At 35.3% G+C, this 17065-nt stretch overlaps 1 protein-coding gene across 6 annotated transcripts in view; it reads left to right on the top strand.

Moving 5' to 3' along the window:
• Cdk8 (cyclin dependent kinase 8) overlaps positions 1–13348 on the top strand; it is a 121208-nt gene extending 107860 nt beyond the window's left edge. For 5 of the 6 annotated variants that reach the window (XM_074043652.1, XM_020156136.2, XM_074043653.1 and 2 more), the window contains 7 exons: positions 1978–2121; positions 4735–4804; positions 5586–5658; positions 8477–8574; positions 9274–9352; positions 9475–9633; positions 12061–13348. In XM_074043652.1, coding sequence (XP_073899753.1) covers positions 1978–2121; positions 4735–4804; positions 5586–5658; positions 8477–8574; positions 9274–9352; positions 9475–9633; positions 12061–12186 — 749 coding nt within the window. In that variant the 3' untranslated portion in view covers positions 12187–13348. The remainder of the gene's footprint in view (positions 1–1977; positions 2122–4734; positions 4805–5585; positions 5659–8476; positions 8575–9273; positions 9353–9474; positions 9634–12060) is intronic. The other variant, XM_020156146.2, reaches the window with a different exon arrangement.
• The last annotated feature ends 3717 nt before the right edge of the window (positions 13349–17065 follow it).

Genomic DNA, 17065 nt, shown 5'->3' with positions numbered 1-17065 from the left:
TTGCTTTGTTAGCTCACAGCTACATGTGAGCATCATACATTTTTGAAAAATGGAAGGGTTTCTTTATGTTTTTAATTTGGAACCTTTTTCTGGAAAGAGTAAGGCAAGTAGGTGAGTGGGAAAGAGACTTCATTAATTTGTCACAATCTAAAAAATACGAACAAAGTAGGAAGGAGAGGCTTAACTTGCAAAGAATTAAACGTTTGTCTGAAATAAAAGCTTGATCATCTAACTTAAAGTTCATAGTTAGAACCTGAATTAAGAATTTGAAAAGAGAAGGGTGGTGGAATTGATAAAAGTAAGCAATAATAGAATATGTAAAGAAAGATTGGACTGAGGTTGGACAAGTTTCAATAGATTACGTTTTCTTACTCACATGGTTATTTTTAAAGCAATGTAGCTTTAATGACAGTGAAACTACTTTTCTTTCACCTTCCTTTACATGTTATGTTTTCTTCTTTGGAATTTTTAATAGCTAACCAAACAATTGTTACAGTCTTTGGGTAAAACTTTAAATATGCAAAAGGATCCATCATCCATTTTTCTAATCCTACTTTACAAAATAATTGGTTTTCCCTCTGATGCCAAAAACAAAATAGCTTGGCCTTTATTTATTGATGAGACTTTTTTCCATGAAAAGGGCGAGCTGTAGTAGCTTGGTTCTCTTATATGAAAAAATAATGTCAATTTAAAAAAAAAAATCACTTTCTTGTAGTAAGAGTGTGAGTCTTCTTTAAGATAAATGATTGACTTATTACCCTAAAATATAAATATAATTTTAAATCAATTTAAATGTCTATATTTCAGTTGTGAATAACATTTTTTCTCATTTCCTATTGAAGTGATAATCATTAACATACCTGGACAATCAGCTTCAATTTAGTAGTGATTTTTTTAATTTGTCAATGTAATTATTTATGTTTGCCATAAGTATGGATTAGGTTAGTCAGAAACCACTGTTGAGTGTCTGCTGTGTGTACCACACTGTATTGAGTATAGGGAAAGTAACATCAACTGAGGGATTTGTTAAGAGTAGACAAAAAAGGAAATATTTTCAACCTTTAAATTTTCAATTGGTATATAGATCTTGCCTCTATCAGTAGTTCTGTTGAATACAAATTTGATACGGATAAAAGTAACCTTGTGAATGAAGGAAATTTACTTTGTCGTGGGCAGAGAAATATATTTGCCTGATTATAATGAATAATTTCTAGCCTTCATATCCATTTTAAAGGTAGTATTTTACTCCCTATTTTCTTGTCTACTTATTAAATACTTAAATTTGCAAAAGCAGACACTGCCACAGCATAAAGAAACACTTTGAAAGAAGTGTTTAACACTTTGTTAATGTAGAAATACTACTTAATTAGAATATTTAAGGTCAAGCATTGTCTTTCTTTGGAATAGCACTTTACTATTTAGAATTAACATGAGAGGATAAATTACTAGACTTGGCAAATTACCAAATAAATCAGATAAAAAATTATTTTACCATGAAAATTTGTGCTGCTTATTTTCTGGCAGGTACCCAACTTCAAAGGTCATTTGGGTTTTCTGTTTCTTTTTTTTTTGAGTTTTATTTGTTTGTGGCTCCCATGTTCCATGCACAGCCTTATATTTATTCAGTAGGTAATATAAGGTTTAAGGCACTTAAAAGTTACCAGACATTCAGCTAATAAATTTTATCAGGTTTAAGGTGAAACTACTGGGTGGGATGGAGGTATAATACGAATGAAAAACATGGGTGGATAGGGTGGGAATATATATGTACAAACAATGTTCCATGTATTATTGATTATATTTGCTTAGGAATTAATATGACTTATTAAGGAAGAAAAGAAAGAAAAAACACTCTCCCTCACAGTAAAAATGCATTTTCTTTTGGAAAGAACTACTTTATTTTCCTCCTTTCTTTTTCTTTTTTTTCTTTCCTTTTTTATTTTATTTTTTCGTTTCTTTTTTCTTTTTATTTTAAAGATATTTGGGCTATAGGGTGTATATTTGCAGAACTACTAACGTCAGAACCAATATTTCACTGTCGACAAGAGGACATCAAAACTAGTAATCCTTATCACCATGACCAGCTGGACAGAATATTCAATGTAATGGGATTTCCTGCAGGTACACATTTTGTTTTTGTTTTTTGTTATCGCTGTTGTTTGAATTTAGATAGCTTCATTGGAAAAGTGTATATTTTTGGCTGATGAAAGCTACTCTTACCCAATTCTTAGATTTTATGACTTTCATTTTTCAAAGATGCATAGACATAGAAAAATTTGTAGAATTCACATTAGCAGGAAAATATTTATGTTTTCCTGAATTAAGGAATGTTTTTTTGTTTCATTTTGGTTCGATTTTTTTGTTTTGTTTTGTTTGATATTTGACATGCTAAAATATTTGCGGTACTGTATTTTAAAAGATACCTTTTGTTCTTGCCAGTAGAAATTATAAAATCAGTAGTAGAAATTTTTTTTCTGGCAGCACATTTAATTCTGCCATTACTTGCATTTGAATACAAATTTTGAACATCGTTTCTATGTAGAGCACTGTACAGAATCACATTATATTGAATAATAGCATTTTTGTTCTCAGACCCTTGTCAATAAAAACATCCTTTTAAGTGTTCTGGTAGAAGAGCCAGAATGTGAGTGAAAGTCATAGCACTCCATGATGAGAATATTTATAGGTGTCCCCTCCTTGGTATTACATCCCCCCCCTATATCCCAAACTCTAGTTACAGCACAGAGTGATGGTTCATCAGTCACCAAAAATATCCCAGAGGTTCAGAATAATGAATTTGTGTAAAGCACCTAAGCAATTTGACTACTGAGGTACTTCTTATTAGGAATGAATACTAATACAGAAATATCTGGGAGTATTAATCCTACATTTGCTTTTTAAGGGTATTAATTATCAGTAAATCAGACTAACTACACAGATAATTTGCCTTTCTCCAAAACTGGTTAGTAGTTTTGGGAAGACTGCTTTGTTATGATGATAATTTCACTTACTACTATTACTAAACATTTATTGAGTACCTTCCAGGTGCCAGACACTGCCTTGACTAAAATATATTGATATAAAAAGCATAATTCTTGCTCTCTTAGAGTTTATATTGTACTGCTATAGTAGAATGTTTAAAAAATAGGTATGGTTTGAGTAGATAGAGAAAAACAGCCTTTTTTTTCTACTTCCAAATTTGTCTACTATTTCTGAGGTCCACAGGGAAAGGGACATGACAAGGGGCTAAGAATGATGAGGGCTACTATTGGGGACAATCATTAATGTGGGTTCAGTAGCTCAGATGGGCTCAGTTTATAAGAAACTGAAAAGAAAGCACCAGAGTTTAGATCTGATATGCTGAAAAGTAGGAATCCCTAATATTCTTTAGTACAAGAGACATGATTTATGTTATGTTTTAGAAAGATTAATATGGCAGCGGTCCATTAAAAAAAACTAAAGCAAGATAACTAAAGTTAGAAAACCAGCCACTTGTTATAGCAATACTGCAGCCCTAAAGTGATGGTAGTAGTATTGAAACTAGCCAGTGTACCAGCTAACTTATTAATATACTGATTATATCTCACTCTGTTCTACCACAAATAGTTATTACTGCTTACCTTGATTGTTTATGTAAAGAAGTATGCAATAAAGTGAAAGGAAGGTGTGATTTAAAGCCACTAAGAGGAAAGATCTTAGACTTCTCACTGAAGACATACGTTACGGATTTAACCAAGAAATTTGGTGGGAAAATAAGTGATTTTATTAATAGGGGAATATAGGACAAATATATAATTTTCATAAGAATTGTGTAATTGAGGGGAGACTAAAAGGTTGCCTCAAGATTTCTAGCCTGAGAAATTGGCACATAGATGAATTGGAGCAAGGAATTAGTTAAGGAGACAATTCTACTTAGGTGTTTAAGTATTGTTTAGTTTAGTGATATCTGTTAAGGATGGGTAGCAAATGTTTGTATAAGTTCAAAGACAAGCAAACCTCTGTAAAGGCCATTGAAAAGCTAAAGGTGCTGTTAAATTGCCTGGGTCAAAGCTGTGCACCTAGTAGACTTTCAGCAACCCATTGACAGTGATGGAGAACTTGAGTTAACTAACATGTATTATGGAGGAACTAATGCTAACAAAACTAACTAAAACAGTTTGTACTTAACATATTTATAGCTCGGGTTCTACTGAGTTAATAGTATTAAAACTAGCCAATATACCAACTAACTTATTTATACACGGATTACATCCCACCCTGTTCTACTGCAGTTATTACTGCTTACATTGACTATTGATGGGGGGGGGGGAAGCCTGACTTAAAGCCACTGAGAGGAAAGATCTTAGATTTCTCCTTGAAGATATAGATTGCTGATTTAACCAAGAAATTTGGTGGGAAAAGGGAGACAAGTAATTTTATTAATAGAAATCAGACTAGTTAATAATAGAAATATTTACTTATAACTTATTCCCTGGTAGTTATAACATTGAGGTAGCTTATGGTAAAACAAAAAGTAGGCAGTTTAAAATCAAAAAGATAAGAGACTAGAGCTACAAAGTGATCATGAATTTTATTTATAGTTCAAGATGTTGCCTGTAACTGAACATTTATTTGAAATCTGGGCTTTTTTAAAAGTTTAAAAGTAAGGAAACAATGAAATGGAGGTAACCTTTTGTTAAAATTCTTGAGAATAGGAACCTAGGCAACATAAAAATTTATCAATGTATTTCACAGATAAAGATTGGGAAGATATAAAAAAGATGCCCGAACATTCAACATTAATGAAAGATTTCAGAAGAAATACGTAAGTTGGAAAGAAAACGGACTGTTTGTTGATTTTAACTTTTCCAGAATACTCAGTATAAAATTGAATATTCTGCATAGTAGAATACTCAACATAAGATTACTCTTAAGAAGTAATTTTATTTATTTTAATAAATATTTTTCATAATGTCAGCTTTCATTTCTTAAAATGCTTAAGTGATGATATGGTTCAGAAGGTGACTAATATTAGTAGCTGATTTGGATGAGAAAAAATCAATTCTTTTCTTTCCATATTTACTAATTTCTGAAGCTAGACATTAGTGGAAAATACTACAGTTAAAGAAAGAAGACTAAACAAACCTTGCTCATAGCCTCTTACCTGCCCACCTAGGTTCTATGGTAATGTTAAGCAAGTTTTAATAAGAATGAATATTGCACCTATTTAAAATGCAAGGCCAGGGATTGGAAGTCCAGTTTATAGACCTGAAACAAATATATTTTAAACTTCCTGATAAGATTGAGTTAAACTTTTGACCCAAGTTTCATTTAAAATAATTACTGAAATTACTGTGAGGGAAAAATTGTTCAGTATTTGTCACTCATGAAATTGTCTTATATTTAATCATTGATCTCCATTCAAAAGTGACTAGTGTGGATATTGAATGAAGTATAAAACTGACTTAATGCTACTCTGTTTATGCTGTTGATACCATTTTTGATATGTATTTGATATTGCTGATAATCAGTTTCATTTGAGAGGACATTAACAATGTAAGATTAACCTCAGATCTGATAGATGTTTCATAGTGTTTCTCTTTCAGGTATACCAACTGCAGCCTTATCAAGTATATGGAAAAACATAAAGTTAAACCAGATAGTAAAGCATTCCACTTGGTAAGCTTCAAATATTGGTACTAATGAAATGCATTTTCCCCCCCAATCTACTGGCCCAAACTGAGGCTTTGTTGTGTCAATTTATATGGTTGCCTAGCATTCTCAGGTTACTTTAATGGTAAATGCAAAGTTTTTCTGTTGGTAAATTTTGTTGGTGCATACCATTAAATACTTCAAATATGTGCTTTTCCAAACCCACATCGTGGTTATGTTTGGTCATGTTAGTTTCTAAATGTAGTGATTATAATAAATCTGTCAAATATTTTTTTAAACGTACATTTATTGGTTTTCATCGGCTATTTTAAAATTTCAGAAAAGTATCAAGAGAAAACAACCACATCATTCAGGAAAACTTCTACAAACTCTTGCATTTCAGCTCTTTTACTTTTGTAGTACAGGGCTTTGTACGTGCTAGATAGTTTCGGTACTACTGAGCTACATCCTCAGCCGTGTATTTCTACTTTTGAAAGTTTGTTTACAAATTTTTAACGCGCAAGATACCTCTATAAACTTGAATATTAGAAGTGCTATAATGACAGTACATGTTATTTCCTTTTGTGGAAGACTGTGAGAGATGGAATATTTATCAGTGTGTAATGGAGAAATGTCCTAGAATCTAAGTGCATCAATGCGCTTTGAAGATAACTTATGATGAGATTGTATTTAACTATTCCAATACAATTTCCATTGCTACACTACAATAAATAAAAGTGTTTTCAGTTTTATCTTTTCATAGGGGGTTTGGGAAAAGCAGGTTGTATTTTGCTTTGCTTTTAAATGGAAATTTCCTTGACTTTAAAAGGGTTAAACTTTGCCTTATGGCAACCAAGTCACTTGGCAAACATTTACTTCTGCTTCTGTATTTGCTTTTTCATCTCTCTCTGCCATTTCTGTTTCTATATCCTTCTCTTGCTATTGTATCAGATATTTCCTAATTTACCAACACCATAAAAAGGCATGCTTAACCCATCATGTTACCATGTAATGTAGTGTTCAAATTCTAATGTACTTAAAACAGGACCCAAATTGGAAGGATAAGTTAAATGCTGAGAAATTATGTACTTGCTTATTCTAACAAAATAATGGTAAACTAGAAGTCAGGATTTTAGGGGAATGATTCATACTTCCTCCCAATTCCCTTCCATTCCTTATAGTCTGAGGTGACACTTACTAGCATTACCGCTGAAACTCAAGGGGTACGCTTTCCTTATAACTTAGTTCTTGATTTTGTTTTGTTTTGCAAACTCAAGGCCACATGCATGTTAGGCAGTCACTCTACCACTGAAGTAAACTCCCAGCCCTGTTTGTTTTTACCATGGTGACTTGACATTATTGCTGGTAATCTCAATAATCTTATTGCTGCCATCCAAAAGCTCAATTTTAATGTCATTAAAACTGTTTGGGAAACTCCCTATATAACCAATATAAACAAAAATGTCTTTTTTGACAAATGAAGGACAGGAAGGTAAAACAGGTCCTGTCTGAAGGTTGGTGCCAGTAGGAAGGGGGAGGACATAAGGAAAGGGTGAAGGAAGACAAATATGGTGGAAGTGTTAGGTATTCATGTATGAAAATGGAAAGCAATGAAAGTGTTGTAAGAAGGGGTGAAGGAGTAATAAAGGAGAAAGCTGGAGGGGTGAATCTAAGACACGTTAGTTTTGTAAATGTTACAGTATACCCCTGGTACAACTATAATATGCTAATAAAAAAAAAACAATGTTATACTCTTAAAAAAGAAGCCTATAAACTGTGTGGGTATTTTAAATAGCAAACCAAGATTTTCTTTTCAACTGTGAAAATAAAATTGCACTCCCACTGAAATACTAGATCATTAAAGTTAAATGTGACTCTCACTGCACCAACATTTTATCTACATTTTTAAAATATTTTATATCCTTTTCTCTTCTGAAATATATTATTTCTCATTAAGTCTCAATGTGTCTATTAGTGCATTGGTTTTCAAAGTGAGGTCCCAGTCCAGCGGCATGGGCATCAGCTAGGAACTGGTGTTAAGCACCTGCCTAGATCTACTAATCACAAGCTCTAGGAGCAGGGCCCACCTACCTGCTTATAAAGAAGTTCTCCAGGTGATTCTTGCACACTGACATCTGAGAACACTTCATTAGATCAAATGGTATAAACAGAAGACCATAGTTCAGATGATCTCTTATATCACATACTAGAATCAAACATTCTAGCTCATAGAGTATAAAACTCTTTACATCTTTCTTTGTCAGGCATCATTGTAATTGCTTTCCATATATTAATTTACTTAATCTTAAAAACTAACCTGTGATAATAGGTACCGTTTTTATCCTCCATTTGACAAATAAGGTTGCACAGAGGTTAAATATCTTCCCCAGAATCACTCAACTAATATTGAGTCCAGATTTGAATCAAGCAGTCTACTTTACAAGTTGTGTATTGCCACTTGTTTAGACTAATAGAGCACCATGCACTAGAACTTTCTGTGATGATTTGCACTGTCCAGTAATGTTGCCACAAGACACATGTGGCTCTTGAACTCTTGAACTGTACATGGTATAACTGGGAAACTGGTCTTTTAAAAGACCAGTTTTAAAATTTAATTCAGTTTTACATAATTTGGATCTAAATGTAAGTGGCTGTATATGGCTAGTGTATCATTTGTGTTACAATGGTTTTTCCTCTTAAGAGAAAAGAAAGTAGAAAATACAAGGAATTTTGCCTTTCTCTAAATTGAATAAAGCAATTTAGCTAATGAAGGGGGAAGATCATTAGTTTCGAAACAAAGATGTGAAAAGCAATGAAGTAATGTTTTTATGATTTATGGTTTCAGCTTCAGAAGTTGCTCACCATGGACCCAATAAAGCGAATTACCTCAGAACAGGCTATGCAGGATCCCTATTTCTTAGAAGACCCACTTCCTACATCAGAGTAAGTGATCAGTTTATTAACTCACCAGCATAATGACATTTTTTTAACATTCATCTTAGTTGTCACTCTTAAATTGCCATTTCTCCTTGATGGCAACCCAGAGAAATCCTATGACAAGCAAAAATTGAGCTCCACTGATTTGAAGTCATTTAGGGTCTAAGCGAAGAAGCATTCCTGTTCATCTCTTGCCTTGTGAAATGATGATGGCATTTGTTTCAGCAGTAATCCAGTTATTCAGTGCCAGTTAATTGTGACTCAGTCTCACTGAGATTGCTCACTGACTACAGTTGCAGTTTTGTATTCCAAAATGCCATTCCCAAATAAATTTATATTCTCTTTACTATCTTTGTTTTAAATGTAGAAGGAGCGGGTAAAACAAAAATTGTCTTTAAACAGTGACACACTTTTCGGCTGTCACCTATATTTTGCTTGTTATGATAAAAGAGTAATGCTCGGATGAGTCATATTAGATCATTGCTGATTATTCTTACTACAAGGAAAAGACTTCAAATGGCCTACTATAATGTTGGTTAAAAGAAAAGACTGGCTCAGTCACACTTGCATTAAAGGTGCTTATATTTGCACCTTCAATTTTAATTTTAATCTTCTTGGAAGATTAAAATGAAAACCACTAACTAAAGCATTTGAAATATCACTATTAGTATTTCAGAAATCATTTTTCTTTTTTCTTGTGATCAGTGTTTTTGCCGGTTGTCAAATCCCTTACCCTAAACGAGAATTTTTAACAGAAGAAGAACCTGATGACAAAGGAGAAAAAGTAAGTATTAAAGTACAGATGACAGTGTCTCTTGTTCATGACTATCTCTGTGACATTTCTGGTATGGGTAGAGTTTGTTCTCCTTCTGAGTTGAACTTTATTTTTCCTTTTAACCAATTGAGAAGAACCAGCAGCAGCAGCAGGGCAACAACCACACTAATGGAACTGGCCACCCAGGGAACCAAGACAGCAGCCATGCACAGGGACCCCCATTGAAAAAAGTGAGAGTTGTTCCCCCTACCACTACCTCAGGTGGACTGATCATGACCTCAGACTATCAGGTATTTCAAGCTTGTTTTGTATTGATCTGCCATGTTGGTGTTTTCAGAGGAGCTCATGACCATTGGAAAATGAGATATAATTGAGAAACAACTGACCTCTAATGTACATGGGGAAGTACATTGACATGGGATGTTATGGGCATGGAAAAGCACTTGCAGTTTTATAGTAGGAAGTGTGAGATTTCTGAACCAGGTCAACTTAGTAAGTTATACCACTTATTAACTGAGACAAGCAATAGAACATTTGGCTTTAGTTTTTTTAATCTATAAAATGAGACTTATAAAACCTGGAGTGGAGCTGAAAAACTTGGCATGATTGTCAGCTTCAGACATGTTTTATCTTACCACTTAGCTTATAGTAGGAGCTTCATAAATAGTTTCTATTATTTTTTAATATGCCATAGTAGTTAAGAGCATAGATTTTTACATCCTAGGCTTGTCATTTGCTTCTTTGTAACCTTGAATAAGTGAACTAGATGTTCTCTGTGTCCATATTTGTAGACTAGTGATACATCAGTATAAGGTTGGAGTGAGGATTAAATGGACTGATGTATGCTAAGGCACAATGACTACCTGTCATGATACCCTTTTTTGGGGCATGACTGAGGTTTGCACTCAGGGTTTTGCACTTGCAAAGCAGGGGCTTTACCACTTGAGCCACACTTCCAGTCAATTTTGCTGTGGTTATTTTGGATACAGGAGTCTTGTAAACTATTTGCCAGGGCTGGTGTGAAACCTCGATCCTCCTGATCTCAACCTCCCAAGTAGATAGGATTACAGGTGTGAGCCACCAGTGCTCAGCTTATTTTTTATTTTTATTATCATCATAATTAAAATTCTTAGTTGTATTCGTGGTATACAGTAAACACTTCTTAAGTGGTGGTTGTGCTGGTGATGCTGTAACAATAGTTTATTGATACTTACTCTTTGCCAGTTATTATGCCAAGAATGAAACATACATGATTTCCTTTGATCATTGTTCGTTATTGCCACTCAGGAAATTTAGGCTTACAGAGGTTAAATAACTTCTGCAGAATCATCTAGTGAGCCAGTGGTAAGTCTAGGACTCAGATTACGATCTGACCACAGAGGCTGTTCCCTGGCCTGCCCATGTCAGTTCCTTTATGGAAAGACTTGATTTGAAAATTGTGTACCACCTCCCTTTCTCTTCTGCTCATTCTCATCATCTCTTAACTGGGTTTCAGGTGAGAGGATACTAAAAACCTGACCAATTAGTGTTATTTACCCTCAAGAGAGAAACAGATCTTGAAACTGTAAGGTTCTGTATCTACTGCTGTTGCATGTCTGGAATTAGGTATTAGCTCTTTGTGTTAAAGGAGAAGTCCACTTCACCACACGTGGACATCTTTGTCTACATGAAGTCAGCTAAGTCTACTTAGCTAAAAAAAGAAACTTTGGGACACAAATCTGTGGGCTTATTCTAGCAGCTTCTCCCCATCCCTCCCACAAGGGAAGAGTTCGCCTCTCTTGGCTCATGAGCACACTTTCAGATTAAGGTGACAGAATCTGTGGAGTGAAGCAGAGTCACACTCTATCCATTGTTTTGCAACCAGGAAATGGTGTTGTACTGCTTCGTGTGTATTAGTGCTGGTGTTGATTTTGGGGGGTGATTTCAAAAATACTATTTCTGATTGTAATTTCATATTTGCTCTTTCTAAAATGCTACTTTTGCTAAGATTGGCAGAATTTAAAATTATGATTAAATATGCATTGATTAAATAAATTGTTGCTAACATGTTACAGTGTTTGTCTTGACATTAATACTGTGAGAGAGAAGCATACAAGAAGGAAAATCATAACAGCAAAACTGGAGCACTCCATATCACTGTTCTTTCCCTTTGTGCCATTTTTAGATGAAAACACCACTTACTTTATATTTCAGCAATTTCCTTTTTACTTTTCTATGTAAACTTTTAAAAAAATTCAGTAATTTAAAGGGCATTAAAAATATTTTAATGCTAAAGAAATTGATTCTGGTACTTTTTGTTGTGTCAAATTCAATTTCATTCTTTACTCAGATGTGTGTGCTAGGGAGGGTCTATTGAAGAATGAGTATGTAAATGAACTTTGAATTTCTTAGTGAATACATCATTAAACTCAGTTGTAAGCCTCTCAGATTAATTGTTATTTACCAAGTAAATGCAAAGCAGCATAAAAAAATGTGTTACTGCTGCAGAATAGAATTACTTGTATAGTGTATTTTTTATGCAGTACTTTTAACTCTCCTTTAAAAAGCTGATATTAAAAGAATTGGGTGGTATTGTCTTGTTTTGATGTTTTTATTCTAAAGCTGGTACCTAGCACAAAGTACTTCTTTGAAAGAAAAAAGTCCCACCACAGCCTTGCTGGCTTGGGACCTCTGTACTCTTTGTACCTGAGTCACATTTCTCCCTCGTCTCTTTCCAGCGTTCCAATCCACATGCTGCCTATCCCAACCCTGGACCAAGCACATCACAGCCCCAAAGCAGCATGGGATACTCAGCTACCTCCCAGCAGCCTCCACAGTACTCACATCAGACACATCGGTACTGAGCTGCATCAGAATCTTGTCAATGCACTGTTGCTAATGCTGCAGGGCTAAGTGTGCAGCTCTCTGCGGGAACCTGGTATGGGCCGTGAGAATGTACTGTACAACCACATCTTCAAAATGTCCAATAGCCAAGTTCCACCACTTTTCACAGATTGGGGTAGTGGCTTCCAAGTTGTACCTGTTTTGGAGATAGACTTGAAAAGAAAGTGCTAGCACAGTTTGTGTTGTGGATTTGCTACTTCCATAGTTTACTTGACATGGTTCAGACTGACCAATGCATTTTTTTCAGTACAGTCTGTAGCAGTTGAAGCTGTGAAATGTGCTAGGGGCAAGCATTTGTGTTGTATGTGGTGACTTCTTTCAGTGTAACAGCATTATCTGACCAATAGTTCACACAGACACAAAGTTTAACTGGTACTTGAAACATATAGCTTATTAGTTAACTCAAAAAGTAACCAAGATTCAAAATAAGATTATTTTAGTACACCTTTCTTTTTAGTGTCTTATCAATGGGTTGATTCATTTTCTACATTAATCCATGTTTTTTTGACGAAGAATCTTGCTTGGATTTTTTTGAAAGTACAGAAAGCCACATAGTTTCTCCAGAAAGGTTTCAAAACTCCCAAAGATTAATTTCCAACTTACAAGTTTATCTTTATTTTCAATCTATGACTTGACTGGTATTAAAGCTGCTATTTGATAGTAATTAAATATGTTGTCATTGATATAAACCTGTTTGGTTCAGCAAACAAACTAAAATGATTGTCATAGACAGTGTTTTATTTTTCCTGTTGGTGTTGCTGATTTGTGAGCATGCTTTAAGATGAAAAAAGCATGAATGATAACTTCCTTTAAAAGGTGCGGCATCCAATTCAGATATTTTGTCCTGATTTTAAAGCTGGTTGGTGTAGTGCTATAAAAATTTTGTTCAGTTAGTTTTCTTTTAAAACTTGTTCGCACGTTGTTTAGGGTGCCCTTACTTCAGCAAAGGAGAAAGGAGTAGGTGAGCCTTAGAATTTTTGAGGAAAAAAAAAAAAACCTATTAACATACAATGTACTGTATCAAACTATTTTACATGAATGACACAAGTATTCTGAATAAAAAAATTGAACATTGTTAAAAACAAGGTGTTATGTAATAAATTTATTTTTCATAAATCAAAATATGGAGTCAGTTGTGTTTTTATTACACAGAGCTTTTTTGTTTTCATTTATTAAAGTGTCTTAACATCTGACCTCTGAATAAATCTCTTCAGTTGTTTTCATTAATAATATTATCTTCTACCTGTGTAATGGAGTAATGACTTAGTCTTATATGTTACATTTATTGCTGTAATGTAAAATGTGAAGTACAGGCACCTCACTAATTCAAAGATTTGACCAACCTTCGCTCTTTGGAATAATGCCTAACCTATTCGGTGTTATGTTGCGAAGGATTGGACTTTTTCTCCATATAATTCTTTTTTCCTCCTCCTTTAGCATAAAATACAGAAAAATCTAAAAGACTAACACGTTCTCTCAATTTCAGCTTATTTATATAAAAACATTTGAAGAACGGGGGACTGTGTTGATAGGCTTGACCCTGACAGTAAGGATAATTTTTTGGAGCTGAATTTCATGTTTCCATTTCATGTCTTCCCACCCCAGTTCAGTCACTTGCTTCATAGATCTGATGATGGATATCCCTCCTTAGCCCTCAGGTGCTTCCTGAAACCACAAAATTGAATCAATGCCCTCTGCAGTTCAACTTTTGTCAGTCTTACCCCTGCAGGCATGGTAAGGGGTAAAACTGACTTTAATTGTGTTCTCATGTTCTCCCTGCCTTACTGCAGTGGTTTCCAGGCTCGGTGGATATGAGAGTCATTTGATGTGTTCCCACTCACCCTCCAGGACCTAGTCCCAGAGGTTGATTCAGTAGTGTCAGGATGGAACAGAGAAATGTGACTCAAAAAGTTTTTAACAAGCTCCCTCAGTTTGCAAGAATGTATGTTAAGAAAAACATGTCGAAGACTACTTACCTCCAAGCTGGATGAAAGATTAGGCAAACAGCACTTAAATGGCTCAGAGAGATGACTTCTCTGCTGGCAACACATCCCCTCTTCCTACTTGAATTTCTAAAAACAGAACCTACAACAAATTCCACACTAAATGTCAGGATACCCAAGGGTTCAGTTCTGATTTCCTTGTTTCTATTCACATCCACTCCCTGATCCTATCCAACCTTGTTATGTTACCATTGTAGTGATGATCAAATTTATATATCCATCCTACTTTCTTCATATTTAATTGCATCTATGACTCACACATGCCTGCAAGTATTCTCTGTCTCATTCCCCAGCTTTATTTATTCTGCATAGCACTTGACAGATGACATCTATTTTCCTGCCTTCTGTTTCTTCTTAGTAGAATGGAAGTTCTCTGAGAGCAAGGATCCTGTTCCATCTCAGATTTTGCTTCTCTATGCCCATTTGTTCCATATCTAGGCTTATGACTGATAGGCTGGTAATTCCCAGACTTCCAGTTTAGACCTGCCTGTCCTGTCTAACTCATTACTACTTGTTATCTATACTGAGTTCATCCACACCCAGACTGGCTGTGCTACCCTCCTCTTCCTCCGGACTTAACTGTGTCTGTGTGGTGCCTGCCCTTCCAAAGGTTCTCATCTCTTAGCCACTCTATATCCATTCCAAATGCAAACACTGTCTGCTCTCCCTTTAAAATAACAAGATAGTCCTGACTTGAAATGGTTTGATATGGTCCTGTCAAAGCCATAACATTCAATAGAAACTGTATTTGGAATTTCAAATTTGAATCTTTCCCTGATACACAGTACAATCCACTCAAGACACTGAGTATAGTCTAGGAAAGGGGTGACTGGCTGGGCACAGAGTGGGGGGCAGTAAAGGTGGTAAAGAAAGATCAGTGTGGACACAGATGCTTCTCAATGTACAATAGAGTTGTGACAGGATAGACTGACCCATCGTTAAGTTGAAAATAACGTAAGTGGACAATACATTGAATATACCCAACCTACTGAACATTTAGCAGCACAGCACACCAAAGGATATGATGGCTTCCTCTTGTGATCCCATGGCTAACTAGGAGATGCTCCAGTAAACATCTGTCCTCACTTCCCAAGATCTTAACCCAGCGCCTGCATGAGACTTAACACTGAGGTCAAGTCAGTCTGCTCACATCCTTCCACCAGGTCTCAATAAAGGCTAGATCCTTACTGTGTCCAACAAGTTTTTGTAGGTCGTGGCCTCTTTTTGGATTCTGTCTTCTGTTACTCTGCTCTCCATCTGCTTTACTCCAGTTGACACAGCTCCCTGCTGCTCCTGGGGCCTGTCAAGTGTTTCTTGTCTCAGGCTTTTACACTCGCTGTTCTGTCTGTGACTGCCTCAGATACTCTCTCCACAAAGGTCTAGGCTTACTCTTACTTCCTTTGTGTCTCCTCAAATCTTGTCTCTGAGAGAGGTTTTCCATTTCCACTCTTCCAAATGGCCACCAGTGTCCTCTATCCCCTATGCCTGCTTTGCTGTCTCACAAAACACTTAACAGGAGTAACAAGTACACCTGTTGATCAAAAGGGCTGGGGGCAAGCTCAAGGTCATGAATTCAAACCTCAGTACTGGGGGAAAAAAACAAAACACTGGCTTCGGGAAAGACAAAAATTGCTTTTCATTTAGTATCAAGTAATGAACAGTTTACTAACCCTCTGTGAAAAATTATTAGACCTCCCTCTTTTTTCTGAAAAGAACTAAGTATGCAACATAATGGAATGTATACTTTTTTGGAACAAACCAAAATTGTCACCATTGCACAACAGGAATACAGATCTCACTGTAAAATGTGGGGCATTTAAAACACAAGGCATGCTAATGCCATGGCAACGTGAAAGGATAAATGAAAAATGCTCTGGTCAAGTTCATAACCTCTAATTGACAAGAGATTTGACTAACAAACACAAGACACAAGAAGAGTCACTTCATACCTCAAGGCATAATTTCCAGGACACGATATACTTGTCCTGCATCATTTTATTGAATACAAATGATTAATTTATCCCATCATCAGACACCATTAGACCGAAGAGGGTCCGTCTAATGTGTAAGCAGGCCATGAGAATCCAAGGGTTACCTGAAAATCAGGTGAAAGTGAGAAATATTTATTAAATTATTGGGACATTATGTTTATCAGAAATGGAGATTTGAGCACAAATATCCATGATAGGTTATAGGAGGTCTTAAGGGAAGTTCCCTAGTCTTAGAAAGGACAAATTGTTCATTAATTCTTTATCTCATTCCATGTGTTGCCCATATACAGTATACTAAGCACTGCCCTGTGGCTTGTTGCTCGACAGAGAACAGTGAGGACTAGTTTTCTGTAGACTATTTGTGATAGATAATAAAACATTTAAGGATCAGGATAAAAATAACAGTAATTTCACTTTATAAAAAGTATGGAATAAATGAGGTGAAATCAAAGAGAATGTCTTTGAGGTACAGTTTTAAAGAGAATCATCAAAAGATTCTAAGAAAGTGATATTTGAGAGTTGAGAAACATGAATAGAATATGAAATATATAAAATGTGAACAAAAGAACTTTGCTCTCAGGAGAAATACAAGTGTGAAGATCATTCTACAGAAATGAGCTTGGTGTATTGGCAGAAACGAATGGAAGCTATTGTGCCAAAAGAGATGGATCAAGGGGTATAGAGATGAGTTAGAGAAACAGGCAGGAAAGTATTAACCTGAGTTGTGGGTAACTTGAGCATAGTTAAGAATGTATCTCAGGTGGGTGCTGGAGGCTCACACCTATAACCATAGCTATTTGGGAGACTCAGATTAGAAGGCTCACAGTTTGAGGCCAGCCCATCTC

This window comes from Castor canadensis, chromosome 10, assembly GCF_047511655.1.
Source record: "Castor canadensis chromosome 10, mCasCan1.hap1v2, whole genome shotgun sequence".
NCBI classification, from domain to species: domain Eukaryota; kingdom Metazoa; phylum Chordata; class Mammalia; order Rodentia; family Castoridae; genus Castor; species Castor canadensis.
This window is presented reverse-complemented; position numbering and strand designations above follow the sequence as displayed.